Source organism: Danio rerio, chromosome 24 (genome assembly GCF_052040795.2).
Source record: "Danio rerio strain M-AB ecotype USA chromosome 24, GRCz13ab, whole genome shotgun sequence".
Classification (NCBI taxonomy): Eukaryota; Metazoa; Chordata; class Actinopteri; order Cypriniformes; family Danionidae; genus Danio; species Danio rerio.
In genome coordinates, this window is record NC_141044.1 from 44,937,501 (window position 1) to 44,955,000 (window position 17,500).

The following is a 17,500-nucleotide window of genomic DNA, read 5'->3' on the forward strand; positions in this document are numbered from 1 at the left end:
ACTATTAAAGTAATCTAAATGTCATCCAAATGCTGTCAGATTACCTCACTTTAAATGTAATCCAAATGCAATCAGATTACATCACTGTTATAAGTAATCTGAATGTAATCAGATTAAGACAACATAACAGTAATCTAAATGTAATCCAAGTATAGTCAGATTACATCACTATAAATGTGTATACTAACACATAATATTATTGACTACAAATTTGTTCATGTAATCGGTTACAGTTTACAAATTCCATTTCCATTGTATTGAAGATGAAGGTTGCATATGCAGAGTCCCTCAGGCCAGCAGCTCCAAGACCTTGAATGAACTTCAGCCATCTGGATCTGAAATACGGGTAAATCCATCACTTATGTTCTGCCAATCCATTTAATCCTTTGCTTTAAGTGACTGCGTCAGGTTTGGCTGTGGACGAGGAGCTGAATGTGACTGATGTTCGCAGAAAAACACCTGAAGACTTGGAAACATCCTCATTTAAAAGGTGACCTGTAATACTACAGGATGTAAAATAAGTGTCTGATGGTCCTCTGATGAGTGTGTGGTTTCAGTTTCAGCTCAAAATAGCACAGATAATGTTTTCTAACTCTCTCCGCTTTAAAAGCTGACAGTCATAACAGAGCTCTGTGTGTCTCTTCATCATGTGGTAAACTAAAATATGTTGACTCTTATTTAAAATATAGACTACTATGCTACATACCTTTTTATGTATAGCTTATGAAAAGCACTACTTATAAAGCTGACTTGACTTGGTATGGTGATGTCCAAGCCCAAGAGTATTGAGTATCTAGATTAGTTTACCTCTTAAGTATTTAGTTTCTGAAAATGTTGTTGTGACTCTTCATTTATTCTGAGAATTTCCATCGGTCAAAGAATCTCCGTCCCTCGAGACGTCTGTGGCCTCATGGAGGATCATGGGAGATTTTGTTGACCCTTAAACGCTGTGGAAACGAGCTGCTGTAGTGTTGTTGTGTGTCTGGAGGCGAGATGTCGGATCTTCAAAGCGTCTGCTGATTAAGCATCTCTCTGGATCTCCGGCCTCAACATTGTTAGTGTGCAGCGTTTCATCTTTATCCTGAGCTCAGGGACTACTGGAAGCTCTTTGAGTGCCATTATTGTGGAGAGATTCCTGTTTCACTGCTGCTGTTGTCAAGCACAGGCCATGATTGTGAAGTGTGTTTACAGATAGATGACATAAGTAATGCGGGGCGGAAGTAACAAAGCAATTCCTTAAAGCTTCATAAAAGTAATCTGAGTGTAATCTAAATGTACTCAGATTACCTCACCATAAAGTAATCTAAATGTAATACAATGTAGTCAGATTAAATCACCACAGATGTAAGCCAAAAGTTGTCCGATTACATCACCATAAAGTAATCCAACTGCAATTTAGAAGTAGTCAGATTATGTCACCACAAAGTAATCTAAATGTAATCCAGATGTAGTCAGATTATGTCGCCATAAATGTAAACCAAAAGTAGTCAGATCATATCACCATAAAGTAATCCAGATTATGTCGTCACAAAGTAATCGACTTGTAATCTAGATGTAGTCAGATTATATCATTATAAAGTAATTCAAATGTAATCCAGAAGTAGTCAGATTACAACACCATAAATGTAATCTCAATGTAATCCATATGTATACAGATTATATCACCACAAAGTAATCTAAATGTAATCCAGATGTAGTCAGATTACATCACCATAACAGTAATCTAAATTAAATCCAGATGTAGTCAGATTACATCACCATAACAGTAATCTAAACTAGATAGTAAAGTTTGAGGACAAACTTTATGGTGGCTTGAAAAGCCGAATCTGAAAGTTTGAAGTGGTTTTAAAGTGTAAATAGCATGTTAGTATGATTTTAGCTTGAGGTAACATATTACTAGCATGAATTAGCATGTTAGTAGCATGATTCTTACATGAATTAGCATGTTGTTAGCATGATTCTAGCATGAATTAGCAAGTTACTAGCATGTTTCTAACATGAATTAGCATGTTGTTAGCAGGGCCGTGCAGAGACCATCCAAAGGGCATGTGCAGGAGAAATTTTTTGAAGAGCGGGGGGGGGGGTTGTTGTTGCGCGCGTTCTGAAGAGCGGGGGGGGGTTGGTTGTTGTTGCGCGCGTTCTGAAGAGCGGTGTTGTCGTGCGCCTACTGAAGGGCGGGACCGAGGGTGTGCCGCGTCGCGGGGGCACTTTTGATCATTTTGGAAGGGCACTTTCTATCCAAGACTAAAAAGGGCATGTGCACTGCACAGGTTGAGCCCTATGTGTGCACGTGCCTGGTTGTTAGCGTGATTCTAGCATGAACTAGCATGTTACTAGCATGATTCTAGCATGAATTAGCATGCTACTTGGATAATTCTAGCATGAATTAGCAAGTTAGTAGCATGATTCTTACATGAATTAGCATGTTAGCATGATTCTAGCATGAATTAGCATGTTACTAGCATGATTCTAGCATGAATTAGCATGTTGTTAGCATAAATCTAGCATAAATTAGCATGTTACTAGTATGATTCTAGCATGAATTAGCATGTTGTTAGCATGATTCTAGCATGAATTAGCATTTTACTAGGCGGTTGCTAGGGTGTTTTAAGTGGTTGCTAAGGTGGTGCCAGGCAGTTGCTAAGGTGGTCTGACTAGTTGCTAGGTGGTTGCTAAGGTGTTGCTAGACGGTTGCTAGGGTGTTTTGAGTGGTTGCTAGGTGGTTGCTAAGGTGGTGCTAGGCAGTTGCTAAGGTGTTCTGACTAGTTGCTTAGTGGTTACTAAGGTGTTGCTAGGTGGTCGCTAGGGTATTCTGAGTGGTTGCTAGGTTGTTGCTAAGGTGTTGCTAGGCGGTTGCTAGGGTGTTCTGAGTGGTTGCTAAGGTGTTGCTAGGTGGTTGCTAAGGTATCCTAAGTGGTTGCTAGGTGGTTGCTAAGGTGTTGCTAGGTGGTTGCTAAGGTGTTGCTAGGCGGTTGCTAGGGTGTCCTAAGTGGTTGCTAAGGTGTTGCTACGGTGTTCTGAGTGGTTGCTAGGTGGTTGCTAAGGTGTTGCTAGGTGGTTGCTAAGGTGTCCTAAGTGGTTGCTAGGTGGTTGCTAAGGTGTTGCTAGGCGGTTGCTAGGGTGTCCTAGGTGGTTGCTAAGGTGTTGCTAGGCGGTTGCTAGGGTGTCCGAAGTGGTTGCTAGGTGGTTGCTAAGGTGTTGCTAGGCGGTTGCTAGGGTATTCTGAGTGGTTGCTAAGGCATTGCTAGGTGGTTGCTAGGGTGTCCTGAGTGGTTGCTAGGTGGTTGCTAAGGTGTTGCTAGGTGGTTGCTAGGGTGTCCTGAGTGGTTGCTAGGTGGTTGCTAAGGCGTTGCTAAGCAGTTGCTAGGGTGTTCTGAGTGGTTGCTAGGTGGTTGCTAAGGTGTTGCTAGGTGGTTGCTAAGGTGTCCTAAGTGGTTGCTAGGTGGTTGCTAAGGTGTTGCTAGGTGGTTGCTAAGGTGTTGCTAGGCGGTTGCTAGGGTGTCCTAAGTGGTTCCTAGGTGGTTGCTAAGGTGTTGCTAGGTGGTTGCTAAGGTGTTGCTAGGTGGTTGCTAAGGTATTCTGAGTGGTTGCTAAGGCGTTGCTAGGCGGTTGCTAGGGTGTCCTTAGTGGTCGCTAGGCCCTTACTAAGGCATTACTAGGCCGTTGCTAGGCGGTTGCTAGGGTAGTTTGGGTGGTTGCTAGGCAGTTGCTAGGGTACCCTGGTTGGTTACTAGGCAAGCCTCACATACATGCTTGATAAAACATTTATACTTAGTAAGCATTTCTAGCAAGTTACAGTACTTGGCTAGTCAATATTAGCATGTAGCTAGTCACTGCTAGCATGTGTAGCATATAGGAAGTTCCGTTTGCTAGCATGAGTCAAACGAGCCAATCTCCAAGTCTCTACGATGTTCTGATGCTGAGATATAGCTGTTGATGAATGGTTGCTAGGGTACTCTGTTTTGTTGCTATGGGCGAGGTTACAGAGTGAACTTGAATGTGGTTGGTTGTCTTAGTCGAATGAACCAACCCCCATGTCTCTATGACACTGCTATGCAAAGATATGCATCTTGGCCTATTTTAATGGAAGTCTATGGAATCAATTTGGGGGCGTGGCTTGTGAGCTTTATTATCATATTGAGATGCTCATTGGTTGTCTGAGTCAGATGAGCCATCCCCCAAGTCAATAGGACACTGCTATGCAAAGATATGCATGTAGGCCAGTTATTAACATGAGTCTAGTATGAATTAGCATGTTACTAGCATGATTCTAGTACAAATTAGCATGTCATTAGCATGTTTCCAGTATGAGTTAGCATGTCATTAGCATGATTAGCATATGAGTAGCATGTTGCTAGCATGATTGGCATGTCATTAGCATGTTAGAATTATAAGCATTTGATAGCACAGCTAATTACATTCTATAGGACAGTTGCTAGGGTGCAGTATGTGGTAGTTAGGGGTGTGGCTAGAAAGTTAAAAGGCCATCAGTGATTGGCTGCTGGCTAGACTCAGTTAAATGAGCTCAGCCATTAGTCTCTATGACAGTCTGATGCAGAGTTATGAGCTCACAAAGTTTGATCCCATGTTAAGTCAATGAGAGTCTTTTGAATGGAAGTCTACGGGACAGTTGCTAGGGTGCCATAAGTGGTTGCTAGGGAGTGGCTAGTAAGTCTAAAGGCCATCAGTGATTGGCTACTGACTAGACTGAGTTGAATGAGGCCTGACTGTAGTCTGTAGGACAGTCTGATGCAGAGTTATGAGCTCATAAAGGTTGACTCAATGTTAAGTCAATGGCAGTCTTTTACAATGGAAGTCTATGGGACAGTTGCTAGGGTGCCAAAAGTGGTTGCTAGGGAGTGGCTAGTAAGTTTAAAGGTCATCAGTTATTGGCTGCTGGCTAGACTGAGTTAAATGAGCCCAGTTAGAAGCCTGTAGGACAATCTGATGCAGAGTTATGAGGTGACAAAGTTTGACCCAATGTTAAGTCAATGGGAATTTTGGGAATTTTCCGGGTCGTTTTTCGGAAAACCGAAAGTCGGATCAGTCGGAAAAGATATAGCAACCCGAGTCAGACCAGTTTGAAGGTTTGACGAAAGTTTGAGGTATGAAGCTTGAAAGGGTTAGGAGGAGATAGACTTTAAAATTAGTCTCAGAAGAAAGAAGAAGAAGAAGCAGAACTAGATTATTAAAGTTCGTCGAGACAAACTTTAGGCTGGCTTGAGAAAGCTTTAATTTTTTAAGTTTTAAAGCAGTTTTAAGTTAGAAGTAGCTTAAAGTTTTAAAGCAGTTTTAAGTTTAAAGTAGCTTGAAGTTTAGCATGATTCTAGCATGAATTATCATGTTGTTAGCATGATTCTAGCATGTTAATAGCATGATTCTAGCATGAATTAGCATGTTACTAGCATGATTCTAGAATCAATTAGCATGTAATTAGCATGAATTAGCATGATTTTAGCATGAATTAGCATGTTAATAGCATGATTCTAGCATGAATTAGCATGTTACTAGCATGATTCTAGAATCAATTAGCATGTAATTAGCATGAATTAGCATGATTTTAGCATGAATTAGCATGTTAATAGCATGATTCTAGCATGAATTAGAATGTTACTAGCATGATTCTAGAATCAATTAGCATGTAATTAGCATGCATTAGCATGATTTTAGCATGAATTAGCATGTTACTAACATAATTCTAGCATGAATTAGCATGATTCTAGCGTCAATTAGCATGTTACTAGCATGATTCTAGCATGAATTAGCATGTTACTAGCATAATTCTAGCATGAATTAGCATGTTACTACCATGATTCTAGATTCAATTAGCATGTTATTAGCATGAATAAGCATGATTTTAGCATGAATTAGCATGTTACTAGCATGATTTAGCATGTTGTTAGCATGATTCTAGCATGAATTAGCATGTTACTAGCATGATTCTAGCATGAATTAGCATGTTACTAGCATGATTCTAGCATGAATTAGCATGTTGTTAGCATGATTCTAGCATGATTTAGCATGTTGTTAGCATGATTCTAGCATAAATTAGCATGTTACTAGCATGATTATAGCATGTATTAGCATGTTACTAGCATGATTCCAGCATGAATTAGCATGTTGTTAGCATAATTCTAGCATGAATTAACATATGACTAGCATGATTCTAGCATGAATTAGCATGTAACTAGCATGATTCTAGCATGAATTAGCATGTTGTTAGCATGATTCTAGCATGAATTAGCATGTAACTAGCATGATTCTAGCATGAATTAGCATGTTGTTAGCATGATTCTAGCATGAATTAGCATGCTACTAGCATGATTCTAGCATGAATTAGCATGTTGTTAGCATGATTCTAGTATGAATTAGCATGTGACTAGCATGATTCTAGCATGAATTAGCATGTTGTTAGCATGATTCTAGCATGAATTAGCATGTTGTTAGCATGATAGATAGATAGATAGATAGATAGATAGATAGATAGATAGATAGATAGATAGATAGATAGATAGATAGATAGATAGAAACAGTTGATAGATAGATAGATAGATAGATAGATAGATAGATAGATAGATAGATAGATAGATAGATAGATAGATAGATAGATAGATAGATAGATAGATAGATAGATAGATAGATAGATTAAAACAGTTTATAGATAGATAGATAGATAGATAGATAGATAGATAGATAGATAGATAGATAGATAGATAGATAGATAGAAACAGTTGATAGATAGATAGATAGATAGATAGATAGATAGATAGATAGATAGATAGATAGATAGATAGACAGATAGATTAAAACAGTTTATAGATAGATGGATAGATAGATAGATAGATAGATAGATAGATAGATAGATTAAAACAGTTTATAGATAGATAGATAGATAGATAGATACATAGATAGATAGATAGATAGATAGATAGATAGATAGATAGATAGATAGATAGATAGATAGATACATAGATAGATAGATAGATAGATAGATAGATAGATAGATAGATAGATAGATAGATAGATAGATAGATAGATAGATAGATAGTGTAATGGAAATTCATTTTAGATAAACATGTGTAGTGGAAACTTACAGCAGAAACAGCGGAGCACCTAATGCACGTACAGAATGGGCCTTATTAGGATTTGACCTTGCAAGCAGTAGAAACTAGATAGAACAGTGAACATACTTTGCTTCAGTGTCTCATTCTGTAGAAACTGTCGTCAGAATGGGCAGTATTAGGGTTTGACCTTGTAAGCAGTAAAAACCTGATAAAAGGGTGAACACACTTGACTTCAGTGTCTCACTCTGCAGAAACTGTTGTTGCTGTATGACTGTGACCTTCTTTGCAAAGAATAAAACTTTAAAAAGACATTCCGAGTAAGACTTTGTTTCTTGACCACAGAGAGCGCCTCTTTAAAGAAAATTGCCACTACAATTTGGTGTCAGAATAGTGGGATGTCTTGGAGGAACTTTTCCGGACCCTGCGGACGGTGACTGATCATCCTGGGACTTCGTGTCACAGCCCTGCCCCGCTCGATTGAGGGTTGAGGGGCCGACCGCCGGGCTCGGAGGGGGACCCCACTGACATCTGGGAAAAGAACTCAGTGGCATCTGAACTCTCTGGTAAGAGACAAATTCTTTTTTACTACTAAAAGAAAATTGAACAGTTTTGGGCATTTGATTAGGCAATTAAAAGGGTTTTTCACTGTAATTTGGGCCATCACCATGCTGGTAGATCTGTCTCTGTGGGATAGCAGCGTGATTAATGCAAGTGAGATCTGACATCAGGTGGGGATCGAGACCTTTTTACAAGTGAGATCTGGCTTTAGCTGAGATCAAGACCTTACACAAGTGAGATCTGGCGCCTGATTAAGATCAAGACCTTTTTAACACGTTTGGCTAGCTAACTGCGATTTACTCCCGGGAGGGGGTTGAAATCAGGGGGCTGTGCGATTTACTTCCAAAAAGAAGTTGAAATCTAGGGCTGTGCGATTTACTTCCGGAAGGAGGTTGAAATCAGGGGCCAAGCGATTTACTTCTAAAAGGGGGTTGAAATTGGGGGCCACAAAATTAGAGCTGGAAAGCTTAACTTTTCGATTTTAGGTGAAAAATCGAAATCTGTTGGAGACGTCCGACAGATTAATAGGTACCGAAAAAGTCCAGGGGAAAGATTGTTGCCAGCATGGGGAAGTCTCAAAGCAAAGTAAAAAGATATGATACACCTGTATTTTGGAACATGGAAAGGTTGTATGGGGCAAAAGGTATGAAAAATATAGAGAAATTGATAAAGTACCACAATTTTCCAAGAGAGGGTACGTTAAGTGTTACGAGGTTGAACACTGTAAAAAAGTCAATAGAAGAGAAGGAAGGGGAAAAAACAGGCTATTTTTGTAAGAAGCATGTGTGTGTGTCGTGTGGAGACACTATTAACTGTTGGCTGACAGAAGCTGAGAAAAGACAAAGGAAAATGTTGCAGAAACAGCTGGCGTGTAGGGAAGGTGGTGAGGAAGATAAAGTAAAGGGAAAAGCTAATAAAAAGTGTGAAGGTGTGACTGAGAAATTTCCTAGCACAACTAACCCTTTTTATTCATCTGTTTTCACTCATGTACCACCGCCGCACCATCACTATCCCATGGCTGAGCTGCAAGCCCTAAGAGTTGACCCAGACCTCGACTGCTGCCCTCCCAGAAAACCAACCGCACCAACGCAACCCATATCACAAGCATCACTACAAGCAGGTGAAGGGGAGAATGAAGAGGTTGAGCTAGCAAATCGGTTAATGGCAGCCGCCCCCACCGAAGGCAAAACAAAGACAGAGGACAGAGAAAAGGGTGAGAAGACAAAGCCGCCAAAATCAAGTCTCGCCCGAGGTGTCCGGGTCAAGAATGAGGAAGTCAGTTTGGAACTTTCAGCGCCGATGGTGGAAGTGGCTGGACCCGAGGGAGCAGTGATGGTCTATAGATCGTGGACAGTGGCTGACATGAAAGAAGCTTCAGCTCAACTACCAGATCCCGTAACGTCCGGGGAACTGTTTGCGAAGGCGCTACAAAGTTTCTGCCAAGAATTCAGCCCAACCACAAACGAACTGAGACGACTGCTGGTGGTAAAGATGGGGCCAGTGAACTGGGGAAAAGTGAGTGCCAGTTTAACAAATAATAACCTCCGACGAAACCATCCAGACTGGGACCACGAAAGCAATGCCAGCTATGTGGGTGCTGTCGACCGCCTGATGGGGGCCATAGCAAATGCCTTTCCCGTACGTGTTGACACCACACTGATCTCTACATGTCATCAAGGAAAGAACGAGTCAGTCGACGAATTTTACTACAGACTTCATGACACTTTCAAGAAACACAGCGGTATGACTGAGCCGACAGCGAGACAAGCTGAACCGGACACATGGGAGTGCCATCTGCGAGGGTATTTCCTATCTGGACTGAAACCTGAGATCTGTCAAGGAGTGAAGGACCTCTGTGTGAACTGGAGAAACGGACGATTAACAGACATTTTGCTGTATGCTCAACATACTGAAGACAAGCTGGCAGCCAAACAAGAGCAGAGCAAGAAGAGAGCTGAGAAGGAGTTACACATGGCCCTCGTACAAGCAGCATCAAGACCTGAACAGCCAAAATACCGCAAGTTCGAGGGTGGCAAGGGTGGCAAAGGTGAGAAAGATGGAAAAAAATGGAGAACCTCACAGATGATTGAGGGTGACGGAACATGCAGGGCCTGTGGTGCGACTGATCATGTCACAAGAGACTGTACCAAGTGCCTGCGTTGCCATGCCGACGGGCATTGGTCAGCCGAGTGTCCAGAGAGACGAAAACCAGCGGCGAAGAACTGATGTGCGGAGGAGAGGGAGAAGCAGATTGCAGGGGGTCCGGGCGAGCAGCCAACAGCCACAGCTAAGGGAAGTGAAAATTCTTTACTAACAAACACAGACAACACCTACATATACACATACACTGATATAATTTCGGCTCTTTGCAATAAAGAAAAAGCTTGCATTTCCCACTATAATTTTGCACAGAGTAATGATAACGATTTGTCTGATGAAATGGCATTGTTATTTAATAACGAAGCATTTTTAGACATGCCACAGTATTGCATGAAGGTTGAAAATACAACAGTTGAGTTTCTAGCTGATAGTGGAGCTAGTAGATCTTGCATACGACCATGTGACCTACAGTGTGAAATACCTCTATCAACAAAATTTCACGAGTCTCTGTCTGCATCTGGTCATAAAGCCGTTGAGCGATTTACAGCTCCGCTGACCTGTGAGACAGAGGGGGGTAAAATTTTCAGACATGCATTTGTTTGTTCACCAAAATGCCCTGTTCCTATCCTCGGAAGGGACATTTTGTGTAAACTAAACTTGATTTTAACAGCAGATTCCACTGGTGTGAGAGTGATTGAAGGAGAGGAATTTTGTTGTTTACAAATTGAATCACAAGAACCGAAGTGGGCTTATGAATGGCTGGTTGAAAACAATGAGTGGGCTAATTCAATTTGCAAATTGGCTGAAGAACGTGTAAAACCTTTTGACAGTGATATAATGTCTCCTGGTGAACTGCATTGTACGTCACATGTTGTAACTGATAGGGATGCAGAGTTTGAAAAGGCTTGGTTTGAGGCAAATGTGAATGAAACTTTGATTTTAGAGAAAATGTACTGGAAGGATAGTCTGTGTGCAGTTTCAGTGTCTCTGTCAGAAAAGCAGCGTTCATTCTATCTCATGTCAGCACAGGCTGTGCCTCACATATCAGTTTGCAAGGGTAAACATCAGTCTTGGGCTGATTTAGGCCCGTTTGTGAAGCAGTGTCTTGAAGTCAAAGATTGGATCTGCAGAGAGGGAGGGGTAGAATGGAGCGCGCTCTCGCAGGCCTTTAGGGTGGACAGTGAAACTGAAACAGCTGTTTCAAGAACTGTGACTGCGATTGACAAACTTTGCGTAAAGAATTCTTGCATGGTTGACTTTAACGCTGCAGACATACACCCAGCTTTAGCAGAAATACCAAGTGAATTATGGGCTAAAAGCAAGTATGATGTTGGTTTAATCAAAGGTTGTGATCCAGTGACAATCATTGCAAAATCTGATTACAGACCATGCCAACAACAATATCCTTTGAAAAGGGAAGCCATTGAGGGCATTACCCCAGTATTTGAGGCTTTACTGGAACAGGGCGTTATTGTACCATGCAACAATTCTGAGGTTCGCACCCCTATTTTTCCTGTTAAAAAGATAAGGGATAATGGGATGCCTACTGAATGGCGTTTTGTACAGGATTTACAAGCAGTAAATGCATCTGTCAAACAAAGGGCTCCATTAGTTCCAAATCCGTACACGATTTTGTCACAAATTCCTGAAAAATCACAATTCTATTCAGTTGTTGATCTGGCTAATGCATTTTTCAGTGTGCCAGTGGACAAAGACAGCCAGTTTTGGTTTGCATTTAATTTTAATGGCAAAGGCTACACCTTTACACGTTTGTGTCAGGGTTTTACAGCATCTCCAACTTTGTACAATGAAGCGTTGTTAAGAAGTTTGGAACCTTTGACCCTGACAGCTGGAACTGCTTTGTTACAGTATGTTGATGACTTGTTGATATGTGCTGAGAATGAAGAGACGTGTGTGAAAGACACTGTGACTCTCCTTAGGCATTTGGCTAAGGAGGGCCACAAGGTCAGTTTGACAAAATTGCAGTTTGTTAAACAAAAGGTAACTTTTTTGGGGCACGTCATTACACCACACAGCAAATCTCTTTCTGAAAAAAGGGTAAGTGGTATAAAAAATGTACCAAAACCACTAACAAAAAAACAAATGTTGTCTTTTTTGGGTATGTGCTCATATTGTCGCACATTTATTCCAAATTATGCAATTTTGGAACAACCCCTGAGAGCCCTAACATTAGGGAAGGGAATGAAATCCACTGACAAACTACGGTGGACGACAGAGGCAGAGGAGGCATTTGTAAACATGAAATTACAAATGGCTGAAGCCCCTGCATTGGGTTTACCTGTACCAACAAAACCATTTGTTCAGATGGTAGATGAAAGAAGTGGGTTCATGACGTCATTGCTCCTACAGGATCATGGAGGTAGATTGCGACCTGTGGCCTACTTTTCGAGCAAACTTGACCCTGTAGCAGCAGGCCTGCCACGTTGCTTAAGAGCAGTGGCGGCTGCGGAAAAAGCTGTGATGGCTTCAAGAGATTTTGTTGGTTATTCTGATCTGATACTGATGGTGCCACATTCTGTGTCCATGATACTCCAAGAACAAAAAACATCGCATCTGTCAACAGCCCGCTGGCTGAGATATCACACTATCTTGTTAGACATGCCAAATGTGACTGTTAAACGATGTACTGGTTTGAATGCAGCTACTCTTCTTCCTACTGAGGAGGATGGGGAAGAGCATCATTGTTGTTTAACAGCACTTGAACAGGTGTGTTCGCCACGACCTGACCTTTCTGACGAACCACTTGAAAATTGTGACAATGTCCTCTTTGTGGATGGTTCAGCATTTAAAGATCCACAAACAGGCCAGAATAAAGTTGGTTACGCTGTAACAACTGAATTTGATGTGGTGGCCTCTGGGAAATTACCAGGGCACTATTCGGCACAGGCCGCAGAGCTCGTGGCATTGACAGAAGCATGTAAATTGATGGCAGAAAAGGAGGCTACAATTTACACTGACTCAAGATATGCATTTGGGGTAGCTCATGATTTTGGGGCTCTGTGGAAACACAGAAAATTTCTAAAGTCTGATGGTCGACCGATACTCCATGCTCCTTTAGTGGCAGCCCTGCTGGATGCGATTTTACTACCTGACAAACTGGCCATTTGTAAATGCGCAGCGCACTCTAATAATAAAGATTCTGTTTCTATAGGTAACTCCAGGGCAGATGGAGCAGCAAAAGTCGCAGCATCCCAAGACAAGGACAACTCTGAATGTTCTTTGCTATCTGTTGGTGATAACAATGATGTGTGTTCTTCTTTGCAGGACATGCAGACCTTTGCGACGGGGCGGGAGAAGAACAAGTGGAGACAGTCTGGCTGTGTGATAAAAGATAATGTGTGGAAGAGTGCTGAGGGCAGGGCGTGTTTACCAAAACATTTTTTCCAACATTATGCAAAATTACTTCACGGTAAAGATCATGTGTCAAAAACAGCAATGGTTGCGCAAATGAACGAACTGTGGTTCACAAAGGGGTTCACTGCATTTGCGGACAATTTCTGTAGACGATGTGTAATTTGCAACACACATAATGTGGCCAGAGCGATAAAAGTTCCACTATCATCTCATCCACCTCCAACAGGGCCTTTTGAATATTTGATGATGGATTTCATTGAATTGTCCCCATGCAATGGGAAAAGGTACTGTTTGGTGATGGTTGACATGTGGTCAAAATGGGTTGAAGTTTTTCCAACCTCAAAACAAGATTCGGCTGCGGTAGCAAAAGCGTTACTGACTGAAATCGTGCCGAGATGGGGAATACCATGGAAAATAAGTTCAGATAATGGTACTCATTTTGTTAATGAAGCAATCAAACAAGTGGGCCAATATTTGGAAATTGATTTGAGAACACATTGCAGTTACCATCCAGCTTCAGGAGGAGCTGTTGAAAGAGAAAATGGCATCCTAAAAAACAAATTGGCAAAATGTTGTGAAGACACAGGGCTTACATGGGTTCAAGCTTTACCCATTGTCCTGATGTACATGAGAATGAGAAAAAGATCAAAAATGAATTTGAGCCCGTTTGAAATTCTCTTTGGTAAACCACCGCGTGTAGGTGTGAATGGGGGAAAACAGCAGCTGCCCTCAACAGATGTGTGTGAGAATGACATGTTGAATTACTGTAAAGAATTGTCTCATGTGTTGTCCGATGTTTGTGTGCAGGTAAAGGCCGCACAGGGGAAGGCTGCTGAGAGACCACTGCACAGTCTGAGGCCTGGCGATTTCGTGGTGATCAGGGACCTGAGGAGAAAGAGCTGGAGAGCAAAGCGCTGGTTGGGTCCATTTCAAGTGCTACTGACCACTGAGACAGCGGTGAAGGTTGCAGAGCGGGTGACGTGGGTGCACGCTGGGCACTGCAGGAAAGTTCCATCACCTGAGAAGGATTCCATGAGGGAGTAGGAGAGAAAGAGGGACTCTGAAGCTGTCTGAAGAAAAAAGCAGGCTGCTATCTGAGTGAAGCAAGGTCACAGCTGGGGAGAAACAACAAGGTCAAGAGGTGTGTGTGAGACAGTAACTTCTGAATAAAACACCAAGCAGCAAACAGACGGAGGAGAAAGCGACCAAAAGAGAGGTGAATAAGCTGTGATTGACCATTGCATTAAAGATCTGAAGATGGGCGTAAAGATTGGTTGGCATCCATTCCGAGTGCCAGGTATGTGTGGGCTGAAACAAACCACGTTGTGGATGACGTTACTTTCATTGACATTATGTTACATCATCTTCCTTGCTCTGGAACTGGCGATGGAGTGTGGAGCAAAGCCTGACATCAACAAGAACTGTACAGACACAGAGGTGACGACACCACAAGCTAACCACTCAACAAGACTGCGTGCAAAGAGAGCGTTACAGGTGACAATCGCCATGCCAATCTACGTCGACGAAGAGGAAGTGGTAACGATAACCGAAGGGGCAACAGTAAAGTTTTCATGCAACCCTTTTCTACACAACTGTCCTTATTGTGCCAGACCAGAATATGCGGGCACAAGCAAAGCTGAGTACAGTGAAGTCTACTTTTGCAAAGACTCATGCAAGTGGAAAGACGTGAAAGCCTACAGCAACCCAGTCATTTATGGAACTGATGACCGATTTGAAGTAAAGAAGAAGAACAGACGAGGTAACAACAAGGATGGAATGACTGTTTTAATTGAAGAAGTCAAAATGTCTGACGCCGGCACGTATTACTGTGGCATCGATGTGCAGGGAACTGACTGGTATGAGACTTTTAAAATTGTTGTGAAGAAACCTGCCCCAGCACCAGCCAAAGCGGTTGTGAAACCAATGTTTGAGCCAGCAACAGACACAGAGAAAGCCTGGATGGGGAGCTATGGCGGAGATGGAGGAAAAGGCGTGAGCGAGCCAGTAAAGTCAGCCATGTCACAATGTCAAGGTAACAAAGCGTGCACTTTGGTGATGTTACAGAAAAGGGAGCTGGAGATCAACACGAGCTGCTGGATGTGTCTGCAGATGTCCCACGCATGGAAAACAGCCCCTCTAGTGGTGGCAGCATGGAACGACACCAAGTGCCTGATACCACCTCAGATGACAAAAATCTTGGAGGCCGGAAGAGACATTGACAAAGGTCTGATTCCAAAGATGACGCCGAGTTTGAACTGTGAAGCTTCACGGATGAACGAGAAATCCGGAATAGTGCTACCACCTCTGCGAATTGTGCGCACACAAGGAGATGTGTGTGTGTGTCATCCTACAAGAAAGAACGTTGCAACTGCCATTACGGGCTGGTCTGATTGCAGACTGAAGATAGAGACATCAGATAAACCACCCTACAACTGCACAGCAGTAATAAAAGGTGTGAGAAGGTACTTTAAGTGTCCATTTGACAGTCCGAGTGACTCATCACCGGCAGCAGTATGGGTGTGTGGGGACAGGGCATTCCACTCACTACCAACAAAAGGGTGGTCTGGATGTTGTTATCCTGCTTTGATGAATGTGGGTACTTCTGTTTATCTTCCAGGTGCTGATGAAAACGCAGGGGGCAGACATAAAAGAAGTATTAGTGTTTTGCCTGGGGAAATGCCTGACAGGTATAATGGATATGTGTTATATGATCCCTGGACGTCAATAGGGGCTAATATTGGGTTGTCATTGTTCTGGGGAGGGGGTACAGCCGTAACCATAAACAAGATCAATGGGTTGGCATGGTCGGTTTTGGTAATTGCAAACAGTACTGAGACTGCTTTAACACTGATTAGTGATGAAATGAAACAAATTAGAGACGCAGTAATCCAAAACAGAATGGCATTAGATATCCTAACAGCAGAGAGAGGCGGTCTATGCCGGCTAGTGGGCGTGTCCTGCTGTTTTAGCTTACCTGATTATAGTCAAAACATTACTGACATTGTAGCCCACATGAGAATGGCCGTAAAAGAGCCTAAGAACACTAACGACTCATGGCTAGATTGGCTGTCATTTAAGTGGGGAAACTGGATCTACTGGGCCTTTACTGTGGTGTTACCTGTATTGGGGGTGGGTCTAGTGATATTATGTTGTCTGCCATGCATATTCAGATTTGTATCATGGTCAGTGGGCAGACTAGTTACATCTACAACATCCCATCAGATGGTAAGGATGGCCGTGAATGAAGAGGGTATAAACATTGATATGGGTGATGATTTTGATTATGACTTTGACGATAGCAGCAGCTGCATGGATATGGATAAAGAAAAACCGTAAACAAATTGAGAACAAAATTTTAGGTGACAGCTGTTACTTAATTGTGAAAATATTAACAGACCTGACTTTTTGAAATTTGAGACTATCTGCTTGCTTATATGTATTTTGGGTCTATCCAAACAAAAACAGCAAACTGCATGAGTTGGTATGTTCTGTAACAAGTCTTAAAAGAGTGATCATTTGCATGAAAATCGAGAGAAGAGTGTAAATGTGATGTATGTTTAAGAGTACAGAAACAACGTGTTCCTATGTTTGTGAGTGTTATTGATGAATTGATGATGTAGAGTGTTAGTAATTTTTTTAATTGATTGAAGAAATGTTTTCAGAATTTTGTTGTGTGAACAAATCAATAATGTGAAAACACAGGCAATTTCTGTGATTTGAACCTCTGAGGGGTGACTGAGGGTCTGATTTCGGTCAGGAGCGCAATAACAGTGATTATTCGTTTAGCCCGGCTCCCAGGGAAGAGTGATGTTTTGAAAGGTAACTCTTAATGGGGAAACTATATTAAGAAGAGTGTTTAAACATCTCTAGCGTATTTGATGTGAGCAGAAACCTGTTAAATGATTAACCAGTGTGATTTTAGAAATCAATTGGAAAATGAATTTAATAATGAGTTATCAATGAATGATAAAAAGAGAGGAATTGTAATGGAAATTCATTTTAGATAAACATGTGTAGTGGAAACTTACAGCAGAAACAGCGGAGCACCTAATGCACGTACAGAATGGGCCTTATTAGGATTTGACCTTGCAAGCAGTAGAAACTAGATAGAACAGTGAACATACTTTGCTTCAGTGTCTCATTCTGTAGAAACTGTCGTCAGAATGGGCAGTATTAGGGTTTGACCTTGTAAGCAGTAAAAACCTGATAAAAGGGTGAACACACTTGACTTCAGTGTCTCACTCTGCAGAAACTGTTGTTGCTGTATGACTGTGACCTTCTTTGCAAAGAATAAAACTTTAAAAAGACATTCCGAGTAAGACTTTGTTTCTTGACCACAGAGAGCGCCTCTTTAAAGAAAATTGCCACTACAATAGATAGATAGATTAAAGCAGTTTATAGAT

At 41.8% G+C, this 17,500-nt stretch overlaps 3 protein-coding genes and 1 long non-coding RNA gene across 4 annotated transcripts in view; 3 read left to right on the top strand and 1 right to left on the bottom strand.

Moving 5' to 3' along the window:
- LOC147831170 (uncharacterized) overlaps positions 1-17,500 on the bottom strand; it is a 26,228-nt gene that overhangs the window by 1,590 nt on the left and 7,138 nt on the right. Inside the window, exon 2 of the long non-coding RNA XR_015525453.1 lies at positions 1-1,770. This exon is cut by the window's left edge and continues 1,590 nt beyond it. This is a non-coding gene — a long non-coding RNA (uncharacterized LOC147831170). The remainder of the gene's footprint in view (positions 1,771-17,500) is intronic.
- The window catches only part of tmem200ca (transmembrane protein 200C, genome duplicate a), a 42,242-nt gene that overhangs the window by 818 nt on the left and 23,924 nt on the right, over positions 1-17,500 (top strand). The window contains exon 1 of the mRNA XM_087310209.1: positions 1-490. This exon is cut by the window's left edge and continues 818 nt beyond it. The gene's annotated coding sequence lies outside the window, so the exon portion shown is untranslated. The remainder of the gene's footprint in view (positions 491-17,500) is intronic.
- Positions 7,608-17,406, top strand: LOC147831171 (uncharacterized). Its single transcript, XM_087310211.1, has one exon. The coding sequence runs from the start codon at positions 8,187-8,189 to the stop codon at positions 9,846-9,848; it is 1,662 nt and encodes a 553-aa protein (XP_087166337.1). The 5' UTR covers positions 7,608-8,186; the 3' UTR covers positions 9,849-17,406.
- On the top strand, positions 14,355-17,406 carry LOC147831172 (uncharacterized). The gene has a single exon (XM_087310205.1). The coding sequence runs from the start codon at positions 14,355-14,357 to the stop codon at positions 16,431-16,433; it is 2,079 nt and encodes a 692-aa protein (XP_087166331.1). The 3' UTR covers positions 16,434-17,406.

Bases quoted from the DNA above. Each gene is read 5' to 3' on its own strand.
- LOC147831171 (XM_087310211.1), top strand. From the start codon at position 8,187: ATGGGGAAGTCTCAAAGCAAAGTAAAAAGATATGATACACCTGTATTT.
- LOC147831172 (XM_087310205.1), top strand. From the start codon at position 14,355: ATGGGCGTAAAGATTGGTTGGCATCCATTCCGAGTGCCAGGTATGTGT.